Source organism: Lepisosteus oculatus, chromosome 17 (genome assembly GCF_040954835.1).
Source record: "Lepisosteus oculatus isolate fLepOcu1 chromosome 17, fLepOcu1.hap2, whole genome shotgun sequence".
In the NCBI taxonomy this organism is placed as follows: domain Eukaryota; kingdom Metazoa; phylum Chordata; class Actinopteri; order Semionotiformes; family Lepisosteidae; genus Lepisosteus; species Lepisosteus oculatus.
The window spans coordinates 18,571,807-18,594,239 of record NC_090712.1 but is presented as its reverse complement, the minus strand read 5'-3'; the positions used below and the strand labels follow the sequence as shown (position 1 = coordinate 18,594,239).

The following is a 22,433-nucleotide window of genomic DNA, read 5'->3' as shown; positions in this document are numbered from 1 at the left end:
AGTTTAGTTTAGTTTAGTTTAGTTTAGTTTAGTTTAGTTTAGTTTAGTTTAGTTTAGTTTGTGTTCATCTCCTTGTACTTGTGTTTGTTTGTGTTTATCGTTTATTTTGCCATTACCTTGCCCTAACGTGTTATATCAGCCTCTGTGTTCTTTTTTACCCTGTTCCTGTTGTCTACTCTTGTTTTCCCTTATTGGTATTCGTAGTTCACTTGTGTATTTGTGTGAACTTTTGTGTATAAGGTTAGTTTAGGTTGTTGGGTACATTCTGCACACGTAGTTGATCTCTGTATTAGTAACACTAGTTTAGTACGGGTGAGTGTCATTTTGGTCTTCTAGGATTTTGGGTAGTCAGTGAAGGTTAACTAGGGTGTTTGAATACGCCAAAGACCGTGTGTTTTGGGTTATCTTCTGTACTCAACTATCCTAAATGTTACACCCCTTTATCCCTAGATACTTGGGGTTGTAACATTAATAAATAATCCTTTTATCTTTATTATATTTATTATTTTTTCTGTTTTTGATGTGAGATTGAAACCATTCATCCATAGTAGAATCAACAAACCACCTGCTTCTTGATTTAAAGGAATAAAATGGAATAAAATGGATATGGAATGGAAATGGAATAAATGAAAATAAAGTGGAAAGATGCAACTCCTAATTTGTAGTACTTCAGATATTCAGATATTCACAACTTCATACTACATAGTTTTAAAATTAAGTTATATTAGTAATGTCCTATAGGGGTATGTCAATCATTTATGAAGTGTGTTTGTTTCATGTGCTTCAGCAAATTATATAGAATACTGTTTATTTATGCTACATGAAAGACACACAAAGGATTTTTATTGACTGTGTTGATTGCAGCTGTATTGCAGCTATTAAAAAATAAGATAGAAGATCCAGAAGGTATGTAAACAGGTATACTGTATATTTACTTGTAATAGTGTATTTTGGGGCTGAAAACATGACGTTCATAATGTAACGGACACTCTGCAATAACGTACACATCTTCTCCCCTATTAGTCTGTTAAACTGTATTTAAATTTATCACCCCCCTCAGCTGTCTCCCATAAGTGACTCTAGTACTTTGTTTACAGAATACAATCTTGAACCTTGTGATGATCCCGGAGTTCCAGCGTACAGTAGGAGAATTGGCTTCCAGTTTGGAGTTGGGGACTCCTTAATATTTTCCTGCTTCCCTGGCTACAGACTTGAAGGCAATAACAAGATCACCTGTTTAGGAGGTGGCCGGCGTGTTTGGAGTGCACCTCTGCCAAGGTGTGTGGGTAGGTGGTCACATGCTTTCATTTCATTCATATGAATTTGGACAGCACATTGCATACATCAGAAGACAGTGATACTGTACCTATTGCGTGATTAAATTCTGTAGATGAGGCTTGTTGTGCTTGTTCAGATTAGTAGACAGAAATACTAGATACTCCTGTTATTTCTTGAAAGTATTACAGTTTTTGTTCTGTGAGAGTCTCGTATTATTTCTTACATTTGCCAGACATCTTCAAAGTATTAAAATAAATGGTTATTAGTAGGTGTGCAAGACATGTGCAAGATCTGCTTCCTACAATGATCATAAATAGATAAGCAAATTTTAAGACATCCTTTTTTTGACATGATTCTGTGAAGAATAGGATCATACTGATTGAGCAAGGGCATCGAAAATATTTTACAAATAAACGACACAACTCAGCCTGGCAAAGTATGCTGTATTTGTTCTTTACTGATTGAAACATTTGAGATTACTTTGTTACACTTTAGTGAAGCATCTTTAATCTGTGTTCTGCTATTCTGGTATGAGCTTCTGTATGATTTCTCTGGGACAAAATCAGGACAATTAGGGATTTATCCATGATTACATTTCCTTTCAGACAGTTGAATTAGCGGCAATGTCTGCACTAGCACAGTACAAATAAAATCAGCAATCAGAGGCAATACTCCATGTTATCTTTCTTTTCCCATCTCATAAGAACTAGGTTTCCATGGATGCACTTCAATTTAATTACAGTGGCTCACTAGACCACAAACTCTAATAAAACATAATAATTAAACCAACAGATTTAAATATTCTGCCACTAAGGGCCAAGCTATCTTATTAGGTTATAAAACAACAACAGAATATAAAATACATGATATTCAAAAATAAGAAGTGCAAACAGCAATTATTAATAATAATAGCAAAAAATTATATTCAGTTTCAGAATGTTTAATAGCATTCTAAAATATCACAAAAATTATGGAATCTTTGAATAATTAATTTCGATGATCTTTTGTTGTAATTTTAAACCTTGAATCTGATGTGCTCTTTGAGTCTTTATAGGGTTTAAACAGACACAGCAATGAAATAGCCCATGTTTAGATAAATTAGTTATTTGATAATGGTTCATGACTTTTGAGTGACCTCATATTCTTCTTCTTCTGATTGTATATTATGGTACTGTTAATCATAGCATCCTACTGGACAACTTGGAAATTTCATTGGTTTAAATTTCTCTGGTGATGTCCACCTTACCCAGAGTGTTTTGAGGATCTGTGCTGGGACCTTGACTATCTGTTGTCTCTCGATCAGATAATTTGATATCATGGACCTGTGTTTCACTGCTATGCTGATGACACTTATTTATTTGCAGACCAAATCAGACACTACCGCTGCTGCTTCTGCTCTTTCCAGGTGTCTGTCTGAGATTAGATATGTATTCAGTAGATGTGCTGAAAACCCACCAGTCAAAGCGAATCCCTGTTCAATGTATTTTTCAAAGTATTTGTTTTTTTATACATCCTGATTTGTTGTACTCAGTAAGTCAAGTGAAGACTTCAGCTGGTTTGTACTAGTATTTGTAGTTTCAGATTTAGTTTGTGTGTTTGTTTTAACACTTACAGTACTGTCTTTAGGATTTTAATATCCAATGAATCCATAAATGATTTAATATCCAATTGATCCATTTCACTATAAGCAACTCACAATGATACGAATGGGAATAGTGCTTTTGTTGCCATACTGTAAAGTGATTAGATGTACAGTAGATGGTGCATATGATCATATTCTTATTAATATGTTTGAAACTGAAATGATAAAGTACAATTTCACAGGTGAGGTGCAATGAATTGAAAGTTAATAGTGTAAAAAACTAAAATAAATAAATACAATTTTAGGTGTATTGTATGCATAATGCAGTTTTAGAACTGGTCCTTAGATATCAAACAGGCTTCATTTGTCGAGAATACTTTGGTCCATCTGTTAACTGGAATTTAGAAGGACTTTCGAGGTTCCATTTCTCCTATATAATGTATTGAATTATCTTAACTAATATTATATTCATGACCAATTAAATGAATGAATGTGGGATCTGCTGTTTCAGGCTTTCTCACTCATGCGTGTTTTTCTCTTTAGAGATCTGTCCACACTTTTTTCTTCCTCTTAATTCTTAATTCTATTGTACATAATGTGTGCTATTGTGTACAACTGTGAGTTTTTTTAAAAAGCACTCATTATTATTCAATATTAGTGTTGGATTTTGCAAGACAGGGTAATGTTTATATCTGTTCCAGGCTGAAGGGGTTTTAAGCAGTGTTTTTATGCCCTCTTAATAATGTATTTGGCATATAAGGTCAGAAAGAGGAATACACTGACACTAAATAAACTGCCCTTTAAATCAAAACAACTGTAGCCACACTATAGTAAAGTCATTTCCCCTGTCACATTTGATTAATCTTGAATTACACGGAAAGGAGAAATACAGATTACGGTATATAAACACAATTGCATTTAGGTAACTACTCAAATCGTTAAAAATTGCAGTTAAAAGTTATCTTGTGTAAATTACAATTACATTATTTCCTAGCCCCTGGCTAGTTTTATTTTTGAAGCCCCTAGCTATTCATGCTTAAATCCATACAGATAAATAGAAAAGCAGACACAATTAACAGTGATAGTAGGATTAACAGAGTCAGGTTTAATTTATATAGGTAATTAGTACCTTATCCAGAATGGGAATAATGTTTTATTAAGCCAGACGTTCTTAATAATAAGGTGGCACCCTGAATGTTAGTAATTTATAAATCAGTATTATTCAGTATCACTGAACAGGTGGCACATTTATCCTTTTTTAGTCTCTACAAAACTGGTTTAATTATTTTATTTATGAAACTCTTCTTCTATGTGTTTTCACATAGAAATGAGCTCATTTCGTTTTATATGTTGCATCACATTTTCATTTCATATTTTTTAAATGCAACCACGAACCATTTATGCTTTTAGTATGTGCCCAGACAGTTTGGAATCCCCTCCAGTGTTAACCCTGGATTCTGTGGTAGTTACTCCAGCCGCTGCTCAGGAAAATGAGAAATGTAGGTGTGCTCCTCAGAAGATGCAGTGCTGAAGGATGGTGGCTGCTCTCTTATTGAGACAGCTGGAAACTTTCGGTGGTTTGCAACTATGAAAGGTGCTGAAAACAAAGCTCCTGGTGTTGTGTACCGATGACCCTAATCTAGTATGTTTTCTTTTTAAAACAAAACTCCAGACTTAGCAAAAACAGTACTTAAGGGCATTTAAGAGCTTATGCAATAGATTTAAACTGCATTCTGAATCAAATTTTGAACTTGCTTTTCTAATGAACTTTAAAATTAAGATCATGGGGTTGTACTGTACCAAGGTCTGTTGTTTTCTTCTCTGATATCAAGGTCCAGCATTTTGTCTACCTTTAACCTTGTTCTGCATGGCATCAAGGACACCATAGTATGACACATGTGTAGTATGATGACTCATAGAGATCATTTTGAGATCCAGCAATGTTGCAGTATTTTCATTGATTAACCTGGAAGTGTCTCCTGTCTGTGCTGCTCTTCCATGATGAGAACATAAATTCAAACTCTTTGGAGGATATTTCTCTCACCTGTTTTGACAGCAGTCAACATAAGGCAATCTCTCACGTGCTTCTGGCCTTTTTGTGCTTTGGCCAGGTGATCTTTGACAGGTTCTTTCTTTAGTTGTAAATGGTTGATATGTTCTGTGATGTTTTTATTGCTCTTGGAAAACCCCCTAAGATGTCTCCGAAATAAAAAGTACAAAACAAAACAAAACCTGGTGAATATTCTTGATAGTAAATATCAGCAAGGACAGGAAGAAGTTCCACTTTCAGCCAGCTTTTCGGCTACTCTCTTCTGCATTGGATTCATAGTACAGTTAAACCTTTCTTTGAAACCATCTGTCTGGAAATGGTAAATAGAGGTCCATCGGTTTGGTAGTCTGCCTCAAAAGCCTCAGGACTAAAAGCCTCCTTGGTTTCTGTTTTTGGGTTGATTATTCCAGAATGTTCTTGGTCAACATGGCCACTACTAATGCATGAAACACTGGACAATACCATGCAGTCACCCATAGACAGTTCGGATCTTTTGCCTTATCCTTATTTTCAGCCTGGTCACAGGATAGTCTCTCCGGTCCCCTTGGCTACCAGGGCTACTGTATATGGTGCTTCTTTAGTCAACAGATGTCTGGACCATTACTCTTTTTGCCCTGGGCCTCCAGGTGACCAGTGATAAAGGAAAGCGGTTCAGTATAAAATCAGGCCTCCATTGTCAAAAGATGTCTTTCATTTTTCTGGCCTTACATCCTAGGGACACCAGAGGCACATTGGTGTTCCCATTCAATGCCGGAGAAACACCGGTAAGTTCTGTTGGGTTGGAATTCCTTTTCCTTAATGGGGAATTGGATGGTCATTTTATAAGTAAATCCCCATTTTCCTGCATTCCAGACTCAGAGGTATTACTTGAGCACCTTTGATTTTTTTTTTTAAATAAGGTCATGGTTCAGCGAGAAGTCATTTCCTCTTCTGGCTTCAGGTGCATTTTCACTTGGGTGCCTACACGAGTCTGCAATAGACTGCCTTCTTCCTCTCCCTGTCCCCAGGTACTCAGTTTCACCTGGAGAGCACAAGGAGCATACCCCCTAACTATTATATTGGGGCTGCATTCTCACACAATTTTCCTCAATTAAAGAATTAAGCTGTATATCAGAGGGTGTCAGGGCCCTCTTGTGGCTACATTTGAAGTATGAACCCCCCTTAAGCCAACAACTTGCCACATAATGTATGACATGCAATTTCAAACTCAAACAGTTGTGTTATTTGGGTGACATTTTGACAGGTGAAAAATGTTTGTACTTTTAGAAAATGCATGATTATTGAGTTATTACTATTGATTAATAATCAATCTAACGGTGCATTTACCCATTATGGTCACAATAATAAAAAGAACAAAAATCATGTTTCTAAATAGTTCTACACATTTTGTGTTCACATTTGCAAAGAATATAAATTCATTTGTGCATGCAGAATTTTTAACACATGTCTCCGCTTAAACTAAAGTTACATGAAGGGAATAAGTGTGGACTGTCAAAAAGATTTGGTATACTTAGGCTATTAGAAGCTTGTCTTTCATGGCTTCTGAAGCAGAGCCTGTAAATAAAAAATAAATGAATTCAGAACAGGAGTTCAAAGTATTCCTTTCTGCACATGGGAATGTGAGCTAGTACAAGCAAGACATGTTTAAATCCCAAGGAAAATGTGAAATGCAACTGAGGTCTTAAAAGCTGCAGGAAAAGGATACAATCCCCCAAGATAACTAAAATCACAATACTGTGTTCAAACAGAATCTGTTTGAGATTAAAACAATCCACAAACACACAGTAAAGCATAAAAACAAAGCTACTGAGATCATTTTTCAATATCACCAAAAATATCAGGGTTGTGCTAAATGTACTTATTATGGTAACTAATTCAAGCATATTCTTTGGCAAATTCTCAAAAAATAACTTGCAGAAAAATAAGATTCCCAATAGTGAAACATAAACATATTCTGCTTCTCAAGGTCTTGAAACCAGCTGACATCTCTATATTTCAGGCAAACATTGTAACCTCTTTGTAATATTAAATACATGGACATTGGAAGCTCTAGACAGTTTCAATGTTTTGTGAGTAACAGAGTTAACAATAAGGAAGACGGATTCTCTTTCTGATAAGCAAGATAAAGACATTAGTGGAATACACATTTTTAGAAAACAGTTAAATACAAGTAGTAAATAAAATGTTTTGTAAGAATTACTCACTGCACTGGGCCCAGCCACCCACAAAAGATCAATTCAATTTTAAGAGAGAAGGTACCAAAATTTTCAGTAATTCTTAAATCACATTTAACTGTTGCAAAATCACATTTGATTACTTTTATTACTTCAGTCAAAGAGTGTATAAATAGCTTTTTGATTGATATTTTCTCATTCTGATGAAGGTTGTCTTCAGTGATTACATATATTGTAATTACTATGTAACTATGTACAGTAGTATAGTATAATAATTGTATATAATGTATTGTAACACATGCCGTTGATGCTGAAGTAGAGGAGGTAAATCTATTTTTTTATTGGTTTAAACTTTAACTAAGATACTATATATTGTGACAGGCTGTATAGCTTTGTGCTTCACTCATCTGAATAATATAAGAAGAAATGACATTTGTAGAAGCAATAACTCACTATGTATTTTTTTCCTTACAATTTGAAAGCTTAGGAACTTTTTAAATTTTAATTTCAAGGTGAAATATAACTCAATATCTGGCCTTGAAACCCTCAAAAATTTTGCATTCAGAAGGTTATATGGAAACAGTGTGTTCATTAGCAAAAGTATGCTGTCACAGACAGACTGCAACAGTTCTCATGACTATCAATATGGATTAAAGTTTATACTGCTGTGACAATTCTTTCAGTACTTGGAGCGTTGAGCCGATAATGTTGAGGTATTAGTACATGCAGGATGTTTTGCATAAAACTCTTTGCGTGGTTGAAACAGAAATTATATTAAAATATCTTTATTTTAGGGTTAGAATTTTTTGTTTTGCAGGTGTTCCAGACTACAATATCTCACAAGCTTCAATGAAAATATTAACAGTCATTTACAGATACAGTAATTAATATGTTTTCTGCCTTAAAACTTGATTTTGTTTGAAAATGTGTTAATATCTAGTTCTCTGTTATCTCATACATAGCTGAATGTGGAGCATCTTCTGTTGGGAGTGAAGGGACATTGTTGTCTCCCAACTACCCATCCAACTATGACAACAACCACGAGTGCATTTATCAAATAGAAACTGAGAAAGGAAAAGGAATCCGCCTGACTGCCACGAACTTCCACTTGCATGATGGAGATAACCTGAGGGTAGGTCATGTACCAGTAGATTCTTATCTGAGCATAGCTGTGCCTTCATGCCTCAGCCACATCTTTGACTGTAGTAAGACACTCTTTGGCAGTAAATAATTTTTAATATTGGTCTATGTTGACATATTGCAAATACAAAGATTTAAGTCTTTTATGTATGTAATGTCATAACCCTAGTACTGTCTCAATTGCAATCTTTATATGCATAAATTGCATACACATTACGTATATAGAAAGGCTATGCACCTAATACAGAACACAAAACTAGACTTCACTGTTGAGACGGCTTCTTATACTCCATGTGGAGAATACTCAAATAGTAAAAGCACAATATCACAGACCTCTTTGTTCCTAGGGTTTCCTTTGAGAAAGAGCACAATTGATGTTGTATAAAGAACCAAAAATTAAAAAGCCATACTTTTTATATGCCAGGAACATACAGTATGTTCTTTACATTCTTTTGGTTTGGTATAATCTAGTGTGCAAATAATAACAAACATAGCGAACAAGTTGAATCTTGAGATGGCCTTATAATAAAGCCAGGTTTGTGTGTAAATAAATTGCTAATTAAATTTGGCAGTGGTACCTATAATTCATAATGTTAAAATGTTTAATCTTTAAAATGTTAAAAGGTCTTTGTGGTGCAATTCATGACTGCAGAGTCACCAAGTTTGTGCAGAATTTCCCTTGTGAAACCTATGACTGACTGACAATATTCTGCTTCATCATTAATCATAGATGAATTCATTAAACTGACATGCTGTAAGCCCCTCATGCATACTAAATATTATTGCGAAAGGACATGGTTAACAATCCCTAAAGATCATTAATTAAGTATTCATGTTATTTTGAAAAAAAAAGTCTGAAAATAGGCTTGAGAATGAGACAACGAGCCAGAGTTTGTAAAGCAATTACAGCTAGTGTACAGCCTGTTTATAGCTGTTATGGTATCTGAAATATGCTGCTGTTTATATGTTGAGAGGCATTAAAATGCAATCAATTTTACTGGTTCCAATATTTATTTTTTGGATTTTAATGTCTCTCGGTATAGTATATGTGCTTGTGGAATTTATTCCACAGTCATACATTTTTATTATTATTATTATTATTATTATTATTATTATTATACATTATTAGGCACATATAGTAAGTCTTTACAGTATAAGGTCTCTAAATTATTTTGTTATTGGAAAATTCCCTTCATGTAGATAATCTATTAAAAACATTCCTCAACACACAACCCAGGCAGTTCCTAGTCTATGTCCCATAATTAAGGAAACAACATTATATGTGATGTATCGAATATATATATATAAAGTAATATCAGATATTGACCAAATCATATTTGCAATTAGCCTTAACCCAAATTCTACTTCAGTTTCAGTCACTTTCCTTAATTCATAAAATATATGCAAAATAAAAAGATGCATTTTCTTCAGTTCAGTTCTCTTTTTTGCTATCAGTATCTGCTGTTCATACTTTCTTTGCGTAATTAAATACATATTATTTTAACTAGATTACAATAGGACTATCACATGTAATGAGGGAGTATGCTATTGATTAATGCACCATTTCTATGGGTGTTTTATAAATAAGAATCCAAATTAAAAGATGTATGTGTTGCAGACAGAGTTTAAATGGTTAAAAAAAAGGACAAGTCTTTTTTTCAGTTGTGCAGGAAGATTAACCTGATGGACATTAGTGCGCTACAGACGTGAAGAGAAATTCAGTACATTTGTTTGAATAAAACAAACCAAGCAATGGGGAGATCACAGTGTGATGGTCCGGGCAGGAGTGTGTAGCTTCTTACAGACACTACACTTCAATGATTTATGGCAAACTGACTGCATGACAGTATGTTGTTCATGTCCTGGGAGATCTATTGCTACTGTGGACCTATCTTCATGTGACAGCATGCCAGCAGGACATCATATGTCTTTATGCTGGTCTAGAAAGAAGGGCTTTCTTGTGAGATGAGAACATGCCATGGGTAATCTACTTGCTGCACTATTGAACATTTTTGGGATTAACTGGGATGACATGTGGCATCTAGACCAGGTAACAGGCACATGCTAATCAAGGCTTAAAGAGAGGAAATGAACATAATCTCATAAGACAGAGTTTGCTGTAAAAAGAAGTTATTTGCATTAGAAATCAGAGGTGTTTTAGTGGTGTCCTGCTTTTAAAATGGATTTCCTCTGTTCCTGTGATTCTCTCTGTGGCCTGAGGGAAGTAAGACTGTGTAGATTGTATTCTACAATCCACTTCTTCAAAGCTACTTCAAAGCGCGATGAATTAAGCTACATTAAAAGATCCTTTCAGAGATAACAAGCTGAGAATATCCCAGGAACAAGAAACATTGTGTCTTTTTGAATTTTTAAAGGTATATGATGGAAAGGATTCCTCATCCCGACTGCTTGGGAACTTCACTAAGAATGACATGTATGGTGTGATCATCAACAGCACCTCCAACCACCTGTGGCTTGAATTCAACAGCAACGGGTCTGGCACTGACAGAGGATTCAGACTGACACATAGCAGTGAGTAATAGACATAGGACGCTAAAACCCTCTAGTGCATGACAAATAACTTAGGACTTTTTATGTTAAACGGCACTTTAGGCTGGTGAAATTAAGCTTCTAGGCTTTATCAGAGACAAACCATATTTCTATATACTGGATATGAATGTGTGGAATTTTAATCTGGGCATTCTGTCCACTCAGACAGCGTGGAGTTTGCAATAGGAGCTTTGTTGCTTTGGCGATTTACAGTAAGTAAATTCGAGTCACTGAACAAAAAGCTTCCATGATGGGAATGATACAGGGACATAATGTCAGGAATGAGTGCCCAGTCTATGGATGTTGATTTTCCTTCTGTCCAATCTGTAGCTGGTATCATTATTTTTATATCCTTATCCACAGTGCCACTGGTCCGTCCCCCTTTTTAAAAATCACTCTTAAATAATAATTACATTGTTATTTTATTTCAGATTATTACTATACTATACAACAACTACAAAACATGTGGAAATAGCTGTTACTGAAATTTAATTACTGTAATTTGATTTAGAAGCACTGCATTGCATAGAACATGTAATGTACCTAGAGAGATGAGGGTAGCTTCTAACAATTTATAGAAATAATTTTACTTTAACTACCATTTTAACATAAGATATCTTAATAGTCTTCCTCCATATTAAGTTTAGTTCATTACATCAGCTTAAAGACTCACATTTATGATGGAATACTGCTTACTCTTTGGAAAGCAAAATCTCATAGATATCCATCACTTGCTGTAGCCAGAAGACTTCTGGCAATTCCTATGACCAGTCATTTGCTGAGTTTAAGTTAAAGCACAAATGCACACAACTTAATTCTTCTATTTCTCTACAGCTAATAATTCTTATTCTAATTTCATGTGGCAGTGGATTTTGATCACTGAACATGAAAGTAACACCTAATGATGTACATTTTGAGCTAAGATTTTCACACTGCCCCAACAGTCTTTTTACTTTTATATTTTTCTTAACACTTTTTGAATCAAGGTTGGACATTATTTAAAGCAATTTTATGTTTCTTTATAGTGAGGTGATCAAAGTCTTAATGAAAATTTCACTACAGTGAAATAAATATTCATTCAAAAATTCTGTAAATGAATGAGATGATGAAGCTGAAGTTTGCGGATAAAAAAAAATATTTTAAGATGATTTTATGCAGGATAAATTTCCAATAAAGGGTAGGAAGGTGTAGACACAAGGTATTTGCAGTTCCCAAACAGTACAAACCTGTATTTTCCTCCAAAAAGATGTTCAGTTAAGAAGATCACAGGCTGCAGTGGGCTGGGATTTTTGGAGTAGTGTTACAGGAGAGGATGGGAAAGGAAAAGTATGGACAGAATGGAATGATAGAACAAGATTGGGAATACTGACAAGGGTTGGGATAAGACAACAAACAGGACTAAATTTTACCCCTGTCATTAATAACTTGATAAACAGTGATAAAGTCACAAGTAAAGGTTAATTCCATGCTGAAAAGAGAAGAAAAGAAACACAATGTTTCAGCTGTGGAGCCTTCATCAGGTGTGTCACATGCTGATTGAGTTGCTGAATTAGAATGAAAACTGGAAAAGACTATAGCCATTTGCAGCTAGAGTTGGAGTTTAACATGGTTTACAGTGTTTGTTTTAACTAAATATAGTTATATAAGAGGTAATCATTGACTATTATAAAGAATTAGAAGTGTCTTGAATTTGACAAAATAAAGATTACTCAGATTGTTTTGTATTTGGATGAATTTTCTCTATCTTGTAAAATGACGGGTATTTGAAATCTTAATGTTCAATCTTTGAACATAAGATTCTGATTTAAGACATTCAATGGAAAGACTCCAAAGAAAAAAAATGGATCTTAGTTTTTACTTAACATTGAAACATGATTTCCTCTTATATTCATATTTGACATTATATTTATCATACATGTATTTTCTATTTACAGTATATGTGTATACTTTTCAAATTCATTAAACATGCAAACTCCTGTTCATAGGTTTTGATCTTGTTAAATGTGAGGAACCAGGAACTCCTAATTATGGATACAAGATTCAGGATGAAGGGCATTTTGCTGACACATTTGTGGTATACAGCTGCAACCCTGGCTATACAATGCATGGAAGCAGTGTTTTAACCTGTCTAAGTGGGGATCGAAGAGTGTGGGACAAGCCGTTACCTTCTTGTATAGGTAAGAGCTTTGCTTTTGAAAATCAATGCAAGAGTCATTCCCACTTGCGGTAATTGTTTCCACAGTGTTTGTAGCCTGTGCATCTACAATGTTTTTTTTGTGGGGGGGAATTACTTGTTCATTTATCTACAATTACCATCCTTTGATTGGATGGTCCTCTCATCAGGTAATGCATTGAAATACCTCATGCTTTCACAAAACTTTGTCCTTTAAAGCTGTATTCCTCAACAGTTTGTATTTTTATTTTTATTTTTCACTTTGCTTAGTTCCTAAGATCCTTTTTGTGAGCTTGTTAGATTTTATTTTTCACTTTCCTAATTGAAGCAAGTGGGCTACAGTAATGTTTCTTCTTGGAGACACAAGCAACACAGAATGCATGGAATTATTACTGCCATTGATCCACTGAAAAGATATTCATGTGTCAGTCCTGCAATCGTCTTGACACATTGATAGAAAATTTGAAAAGCAGCTCGTTTTGTAGTGAGATTTTAAAACTTTTAGTTAAATAAAACAGCCTACTTTAAGACTTGAGTTTCATAAATCTAAAAACATAAAGACAAAATTCTGCATTTGTAATATTTGAATGCCAGATGCACTTCTAGACACAACAGCTTAGTCAGATGTCTACAAAAAAAGTGCCACAGCTGAATGGAGTGTTTAAGAACATTTTGTTGCTCATACAGAACCTTTATTCTATTAATATATGGTATCTTGTTATTATGGCAATCTTAGTAAAGTGCAAGGTAGAGATGCAGATAACTTACTCTACAGCAATGTTTGTTTTCATTATTTATTTTCCGTTTTCAATGACTCACAGTGATATACAGTGAAGTCCCTATTAGCTTTATTACATTTATACACATTACTCATGTGGTTATTTCTTAAACATTCTAGTTAAATACAAAAAGGAAGGGTGAAGTCTTGGAAATATATGGATGAGGCAGAGGAAAAAGGTAAAAGGGCATTTGTGTAATTTTCCAACAAATGAAGCAATACTTTGAACTTGTGAACCCTCCCATTTTTTATGAAAGAGTTCATCTAAAAAATACGGTATACATATGAAAATGTTAAAACAGTACTGAAACCTTAATGCAGTGTGGCAGTATAGAATATTAGTTTGAAAGAGTCCATTAATAAGGTCAGACCTGTCCCCAGCCAAAACCTCCCCTTGATAGGAGGTCAAAGAAGGCTCCATTATTCACAGGCTTGCTTGACAGCTGTGAAGACTAAAAATACATCTATGTAAAATGCCAAGGCTTTTCGCTGTCTGTGTGATCAAGGTCTCTTTGACCCTCTCAATGATCCCAGTAAATGTCCATGTGGAAATGGCAGTGTCATTCAGGGTTTTTCAACACATGAGATATGAAGACTACCTCTCAACTTAGAGATGGTTTCTCCCTAATAAAAAATAATCACGTTTTCCTTGTACCAATGGATAATAATTCCAAACTAAAATCTGTAGTAATGAGTGTATAAGGCCTTTTAAACATTCTGAAATGCAGTGATGGTTTTAAATTCTACTTTGTGATTGAAAAGAACATTTTACCCTTTAAGTAGTTCTGGTGGGTAGATGTGTCAACATGCGTCGGCATAATATAATATAATAGGTTTATTCCATGCTGAAAAGAGAAGAAAGAAAACACAACGTGAAACGTGAGGGTGTCTCACACCCGAAGAAGAGTCCACGGCCAAAACATTGTGTTTTCTTTCTTCTCTTTTCAGCATGGAATAAATTACTGTATTACTTGTTCTTTTGCTCTTTAAGTCTGGCAGAGTTGAGGTTGTAAGAATGTATACCTTAATCGTAACCTAGTACAAAAGAATGTTAAAATTGTTTCAAAGCAGAAGAGACCATTTGTCCAGTCTTGTTTATTTCATTGTTAGTAACTTAACAATCTAATAATCACATCATGACATTTCTTAAAGAACACCACAGAGCATGTTGAATATCTTCAACAATATCATGTGTTTCTGTCCCTAATACATCTACACTTAATTCTTAAACGTAATAACTTTAAATAATTATACATATGATATTCTCTTTCCCAGTTCCCTTAATCTCTTTGAACATGTCATTACTGCCAGTTGTGGAATTCCTATTGCTTCTCTCTTTTTGTGCTAGCTCTCTAGCATTAAAATCACTCCTGTGGCATGGTGACCAAAGCTGAACACAATTTTCCAAACCAATTTAGCTACCTTCAGACTAGCCATAGTACATTTCTGTTTGAACAAGCTTCCCTGCCACCCTCAGGAAGCTGATTCCCTGGGATGATACAACTAATAACTTTCTGGTCACCTGGGGTCTCCAGTACTGGACACAATCTGCCATTTGAAAGAACGAGTATTATTCCTCTGTTCTTTCTCCACTGTCTCAGATCAAAAAGATCTGTTTAGTTTTTAAACATCTACTATCAGATATTATTACTAAGTGCCATACTGTAGTAAGTACTATTAAAAAAAATATTTAATAATATTTAGTACATTACATCAGTGAAACTCAACAGGAAAATGGTGCATCAACTTTGGTCACCAAGCAGCTACTAGCACAGAAGATGGTCCAAAGGTCCTCATTAGGAAACCTTATTACATTCATTCAACTTTGAGCACAACAAAGTTTTTCATTTCACAGCCGCAGACTCAAAAGGGTCAGGAAATGGTTTCCTACACATGCTTTCCCACCAAAAAGTATTTATCCAGATAATGTACGAACCAAGCAATCTATCTTGACAGGCATCTTGACACTTGATTTTCTGAAGAGCAGTTTTACAGATAGCATGTGGTGAACACACTGTGTTTACGGATCATGATAAGGAAAAGCAAGCTATATTTTCAGAACAGACCTCGGGGCCCTCTTTGAGATAGTGCGTGCTAAATGTGATGGCAGCACATCACTCAACCTGTACAGTGAGGAGAGGATCTGCCTGGCCTGTCCTCGCCATCTGTGCTTTAAGAGGGGCCTAGCTCAGTCCTGGGGGTGTTTACTTTGATTTAAATAATGAGTCCTGTCTTTTGTTCTCTACAGTGCAAGAGACTCCAAATGGACTAAATTTAATGTCCTTATTTTATTACATTTATATAATGAGCATTTATGTACAGTAATTAGTTGTAGGTGTGAAATAAATAAATGATGATGAGTGTGGAACAATGCTAATAGCTTGTTTAATTATGTAGCTGAGTGTGGGGGCCACATCACAGGAGCTACATCTGGAAGGATACTGTCTCCTGGATACCCTGCTCCATACGACAATAACCTGCACTGCACGTGGTCCATTGAAGCAGACTCGGGCAAAACCATAAGGTAATTCAGAGAGGCTTGAAGCTGAAAATGATCTGAATTGTGACGGATAGTCTGTCTCTGTCTTATTTTCTTTAGTTAGACTTTATGTTGTTACTATTGTTGTTGTCATTATCTACATTGTTGTAGCTTTTATGACCTTGAAATACAATAAGCAATTTTTTGTACATTTTAGTGCATAAAATAGTCACAGTAAAAGCACCATATTGTTAAATAAGCTCATGTTTTTAAGGCTAGAAAAATAAAAGATTGTAGTAATGGAAGTTAATTTTATGTCTAACTAGAAATAAATCTTGCAGCTGAAAAAAACCACGAAGCTTTTAACAATTTTTTTGAGAGTCGAATATCAACCATTGTATTTCATATTATAGAATCACAAAAACTTTTCACTGTTTACCTGCTTTTACTGTTTATTTAGAACGTTAAGTGTAAATGTTAAGAGTTAATTGGTCACTGTTGATGAGTTTACCTGTAAAATCAAGCCTGGTAAAACCAGGAAAGAAAAAGGCTGAAAGGAACTGGTATACCCCACTTAGCAAGAGAACAATACCCATGCTATCAGTCTAGTGGAGCACAGGTCATCTTTGGAGGACTTGCCATTAGGGGAACTAAGTCCTCTTTAACAACGTGTAGTAGTGAGAGAGTTTTAATTTACTGCAATAATTAGAAATTGGAACATTAAATTGCAAAAGTACTTTGGTAATTGTTAGGAATCAGTTAAACATAATAATAATTTACAGTCTCACACAAAATGTACAAAATACAATTTATGGATATACCACCAAACACATGTGTAACAAAACAACAACAGTCTGCTTGTTTTGTCTGAAAATGTTGTTGGATACCTGATGTGCAACGAATGATGCTATCACAACATAGAGCACAAACATCAGTCTTTGTGTTGAATAAGTCCATAGTCATCAAAATTAACAAAAGTAACAAAAGTAAACATTTAGCTTTGCTTTCTTAGCAACTGCCATTTTCCCAAAAATGTTTAACTTTTCTCCTAAGTGAGAAAAACATTATCAGTGGATTGCAAGCTTCCTTGTGAAAATTATAGGCTAGTCCCATTGCAAATAATGCAGCACATACATAAAGTGAATTGTTTATTTCTACCCAAAGATCTTTAATTGGTAGCATGTGTTAGAGAACTGCAGACCAGTCAAGCTTGGATTTTTTTATCATCTTTTTAACTTAGTTTCTTCATGGCTTATTAGACTTTTATTGGGCTACCACTTCCATTTCACGTGCTTTTAAAAATCCCTCTGCGTGCCACTAACGGCAAGCTTGCCATAGGTTACAGACCCCTGCCCTAATTGTACAAAATGCTTCAACACAGCACAAATTTTTTATTCCTTTCAATAATCGGTGATCTATCCATCCGTGTTCTAACCACATCTTCCCATACAGAGTTGCAGGGGAGCTGAATCCTTGCCTGGCAAGCAATGGGTACAAGTCAGGATACACCCTGGATGGGACGCCAGTCCATCCCATGGCACACACATTATACAATTCTTAATAAAGTCAGCCTTTGGAGTGTTTCACTGAAAATTATAACTTTCTGGTTATAATGGTTCTGGTTTTCACTGAAAACTGAAAATTGCCAGTTACATTTCTTTTGTTGTATGCAGCATCTCAATTTAACAAGCTGGACTTTGTGAAATGATAGGCAAATTACTCAGCTTGTCATAGTTATTGCATTTTAACACAGTGCTATCACACTGACAGATCAGCATTGCTTCCTTTAGGCCCATTATCAAGGCTTTTAAGATAAGGATAGCCCCACAGATAAACCAATTAGACCCATGAGGAAATGTACTGCCACCATGTGTGTGCCAATTCAAATGAGTCAGTTAAGGGTGTACAGTATCTGAGGAAGAAGATAGCCATGACTGATGTGTTTTGTATCTTTAAAAGAGCATTTTGAAATCTCACTCCAGTCGCTCCAAGTTAAAATTTAAAATGCAAATAGCACGTTTCTCCATGCCTTTTAAAGAAACCATTTACATAACAATGACAGTGAAACCTGATGATCATAAAGCTCAAATCAGAACAGTTTCAAAATTAAAAAAAAAATTATATTAAGCATCTGTGACTGAATGGCATAAAGGGAGCCCAACCATTCCTTCTTAATGGAATGTGTTCTGCCTTGCATCTGCAACAGTGACCAACATTGATCTCAGCTGAGTGATTTACCACAGTTCATTTAGATTGCTTACATTGTTTAGAGCAGACTTCAGATCTTGCATTATGGCCTTGAGGTGAATAAATTATTTAGGCAATGAGGGTTTGTTTGGACTCTGATCACTGAAACACATTCTGAACTGCTTCCCAATCTGTGTGGTGCAGGAAGGTCTCAGGGATGGGGTACCGCAGATTTATTTTTTTGCAATTATTAAGTCATTTTTATATAGTATTTTAAGTTGTATTAGATAAAGGAATAATTTAAATTTCAAATGTATAACAAATGTATAACAATGATTTCTTAGGGGGTGCCACAACAAGACATATAAGCCATGCAGACTTACAGTATGTAGATACCGTCTCTGTACTGATTTCTGGGAAACCTTGTGTAAGTTAGCAGCTGTTGCCATTTAAACAGCCATGTGAGTGTTTGTTATATTATCAGAACATTAGTCCAGACAAATCAAAAGTCCCACCATTTGGTAGATACACCACAATTAGGTACTGCACACTGTAGTCAGACAAGAAAATAAAGCATAACGCGTTTCATGGTAAGTTGGTTGTAACTGATGGTTTCATATAAATGTTTAATTTTGTACCGGTTGTCACACCGTAAGATGCTTACGTAGTGCCAAAACATTATAACAAATGTTTTGATCGACGGAAACAAAAGAAATTTACTAAGCGTGTGGACACATGTACAGTACCTTTAATTACTGTAATATATCCATCCATGACTACAGCAAGGAATACGACCCACTTTTCTTCTTGTTCGCTTGCAGCCTTCACTTTATCGTCTTTGACACAGAGGTAGATCATGACATACTGAAGGTCTGGGATGGCCCAAGAGAGGGTGGCATACTTCTGAAAGAGTGGAGTGGATCTTCCCTGCCTGAAGACACACACAGCACCTTCAATGTGTTAACACTGCAGTTCGACAGTGATTATTTCATCAGCAAATCAGGCTTCTCCATTCAGTTCTCCAGTAAGTAACACTTATTTCATCAGAAACCTTCAAACTTCACCTTTCAGCCCCAAACCAATATTTTCTCACTTTCAGGATTTCTGCCTTTGACAGCTTCCTTGTGGTTTTAACCAATCATGCAGAAAGGACTACATTTCAGTGGGATCTCTTTCTATAAAAACACAAAGATTGGTTTCACTTAAGAAGTCATCTTTATTCCACTTCAAAGAGTAGAGTTTACTTCAAACTCTGAATTAACCTTTTTTGTACTTTTAATAGCTTCAGACATCATGTCACTGATTGTTACACATACCATACATATGTATTAGTGTTTAGATTGAGACCATCTATATATATTTATTTTCAGTATTTTCTTTAGAAATTAAAAAGTACAGTAGTTGAGATACTATGATTTAAAAAGATCTTTATTTAGAATGGAGAATCTTATTTTAAATGGAAGGATTTCTAATTAGCAGCTTCTTTATTTTCTTCTGCTGAAAGGTATACAGTACAGTATACATCGTTGACTATAGGTAAAGCATATTATACCCTATTTATACACTTTTAATGAATTATGGTAGAACCCAGAATGTTTAAGGTCACCAAATTAGGTAGTGCTTCGGTTAAATTAATTGTATGAGGAGGATATACACATTTGTTGCTATATATAATCATTCACATAAGAAATACTGTGTGAAAGTGTAGATAAAGTACTGTATGTTCCTTATCACAGAGATTCATCGTTATAGCACATCCTTGGGCTTAATATCTTAAAAAATCTAGAGCACTGTACTATGGGGCCAATAACAATTGTACTAACAGTGTTTTATTAAAAGGGTCTTCAAGGGAACCATTCTATTTTAAATAAATGCAGAGGTTTACAGAACATGAAAACTCCACACATTTAATTAAAAAGAAGCCTGAAGAACATTTTAAACAGATTATATACAGTAGGTAGATTTAGTATAATTATTTTAATTTTAATTGAAGTATAATAAAATGAAGAGCTCTTTCTTAAAAAGTTAGCCAATGCTAAATCAAACACAATTAGTTATGGAAATTCATATGAATTATATCGTATTATTTCACAATGCTGAGAAGCAGAAAAGTCTAAACTGACTTCTAATTCTTCTTATGTAAATGTAAAGTTAACTCAGTCATGGCCAGCTGTTTAGTTCTAATTAAGGACTTATCAGCATAATATACAGGAGCTGACTTTGACCAGTGAAACAGATGTTTATACAGTATGTATATATGACAAGCAGCTTCTTTTAGGATTATGGTGTCTTTTAAAGAACACGCCATCACAATTACTTTGGGAATATATATTATTATTTGCTGTTAATATTCATTAATTGCTTAATATTATCTCATATTAATTTGCAAAATTCATAGCAACTGCAAGATCAAAAGACAATATTACATTGAAAGGTGTTCCTTGTTATATATTATACCTGTAACATAATGCTTACAATTCATGACAATTGGTATGTGCACCCAACTATAGTGTTTTACAGAATAGACTCCTTATACAGACCATGTGAAACTTCAGGACAACCTGGGAGAAGTGGCTTGTACATTAGATTATGTAATGACTTCCCATATTTTAATTACATTTTTAATTGCGTTTCTTTTTCAAAACAATTAGGAAAGAATGATAAAAATAAAATTCTGGCTTGGGAAAAAAAAAAACCTTAAAGTAGGATTTACTGAATGACAGACATCAATGCCGAACAAATGAGAGAGAGTGATCAATTAAAGAGACCCAGAGTGCTGCTCTGAACGGCACACCCTTTCTTCTGCTGTAGCTACGACCGCTACAACGTGCAATGATCCGGGAACTCCGCAGAACGGCTCGCGGTACGGAGACAGCCGCGAGCCCGGTGACACCATCACGTTCCAGTGTGACCCTGGCTATCAAATACAAGGGGCGGCACAGATCACATGTGTGCAGCTTAACAATCGATTCTTTTGGCAACCTGACCCCCCAACATGCATAGGTAAGTCCGTATATACAGTAGTTTGAGTAGATTGCATATTTAATTTTGCATTACATTTTCTGATATGAAGAGTCGGATTTTCAGTTCCAAGTGTTACAATGAAAATCAAGTTTTTCTTTTTCCAATAGTCATCTGGATGACGCAAAAGGAGAAGGAGAATTTCCAGTTGATTAAAAATTTTTAGTTTTCAAATTAGTGTGCTTTCCCTCTGACTGCCAAAGCTGTTGCAGTCTTATTTCTTCAAAACAGAAAAGATAGAAATCTAATAATTTTTATTTTGTGGTTCTTTGTCTAGGAGATCTCATGCTTTTTGGGGGCTGTTTGAGTATTTCAAGTCAAGTCTGGGACATGAAAATAAAAGACAAATTCATGAAGCATTCAGCATGCATCTTCCTGCTGCAAATGAAAAGTTTTTATTTTCAAGTATCTTTGGAATATAAGAAGGCCACTCTAATCAGGCTTTAATAAGAATGAAATGACTTATTTGATTAATCTGTTACTATTGTTTAAGCATTGTGTTAACATACATCTTTTAAACGACTTATGTAATCTCCAGTAAGTCTATGCCTACTGAATGCTACTTTTAATATCTATTAAAAATAAGAAAAAAGCAGCTGTACCCTTGAGGTCAAAATGATTTAGTGAACCAGTAGCATAGAAAGAAATATCAAAGTGAATACAAAGTAAAGCTAGCTCTTTCATAATTACTTTCAAATCATGTAAGTCCTTCAACTGAAAGAAGCTTCATTGCTTTAATAATGCATGTCGGAAAAAGGTGCTTATTTATGATGAACATTTTTCACTCTCAGTCCCTTTCTTTGCTGTTTTAAAACGAAATAGTTTTAATTAGTCTACTAATAACTAGAAAATTTACAAAGAAATTGCATGCATATATTTAATGCATCTGTGTTTCCTGAGTGACCTTGAGGGACTTGGTAGTTTTAAAATCTTTATTGCCACAGACTGGACTGCGCTGGAATCCTCTGAGGCCCTATAAGAACAGTACCACACAGGTTTTAACATTCCAGTGAAGTACTGC

General features: G+C 34.9%; 1 protein-coding gene across 1 annotated transcript in view; it reads left to right on the top strand.

Annotated features, from left to right (window-relative positions):
* csmd1a (CUB and Sushi multiple domains 1a) overlaps positions 1-22,433 on the top strand; it is a 604,432-nt gene that overhangs the window by 490,457 nt on the left and 91,542 nt on the right. The window contains exons 21-27 of the mRNA XM_015363222.2: positions 1,098-1,286; positions 8,047-8,216; positions 10,600-10,756; positions 12,760-12,951; positions 16,123-16,249; positions 19,213-19,415; positions 21,203-21,394. Coding sequence (XP_015218708.2) covers positions 1,098-1,286; positions 8,047-8,216; positions 10,600-10,756; positions 12,760-12,951; positions 16,123-16,249; positions 19,213-19,415; positions 21,203-21,394 — 1,230 coding nt within the window. The remainder of the gene's footprint in view (positions 1-1,097; positions 1,287-8,046; positions 8,217-10,599; positions 10,757-12,759; positions 12,952-16,122; positions 16,250-19,212; positions 19,416-21,202; positions 21,395-22,433) is intronic.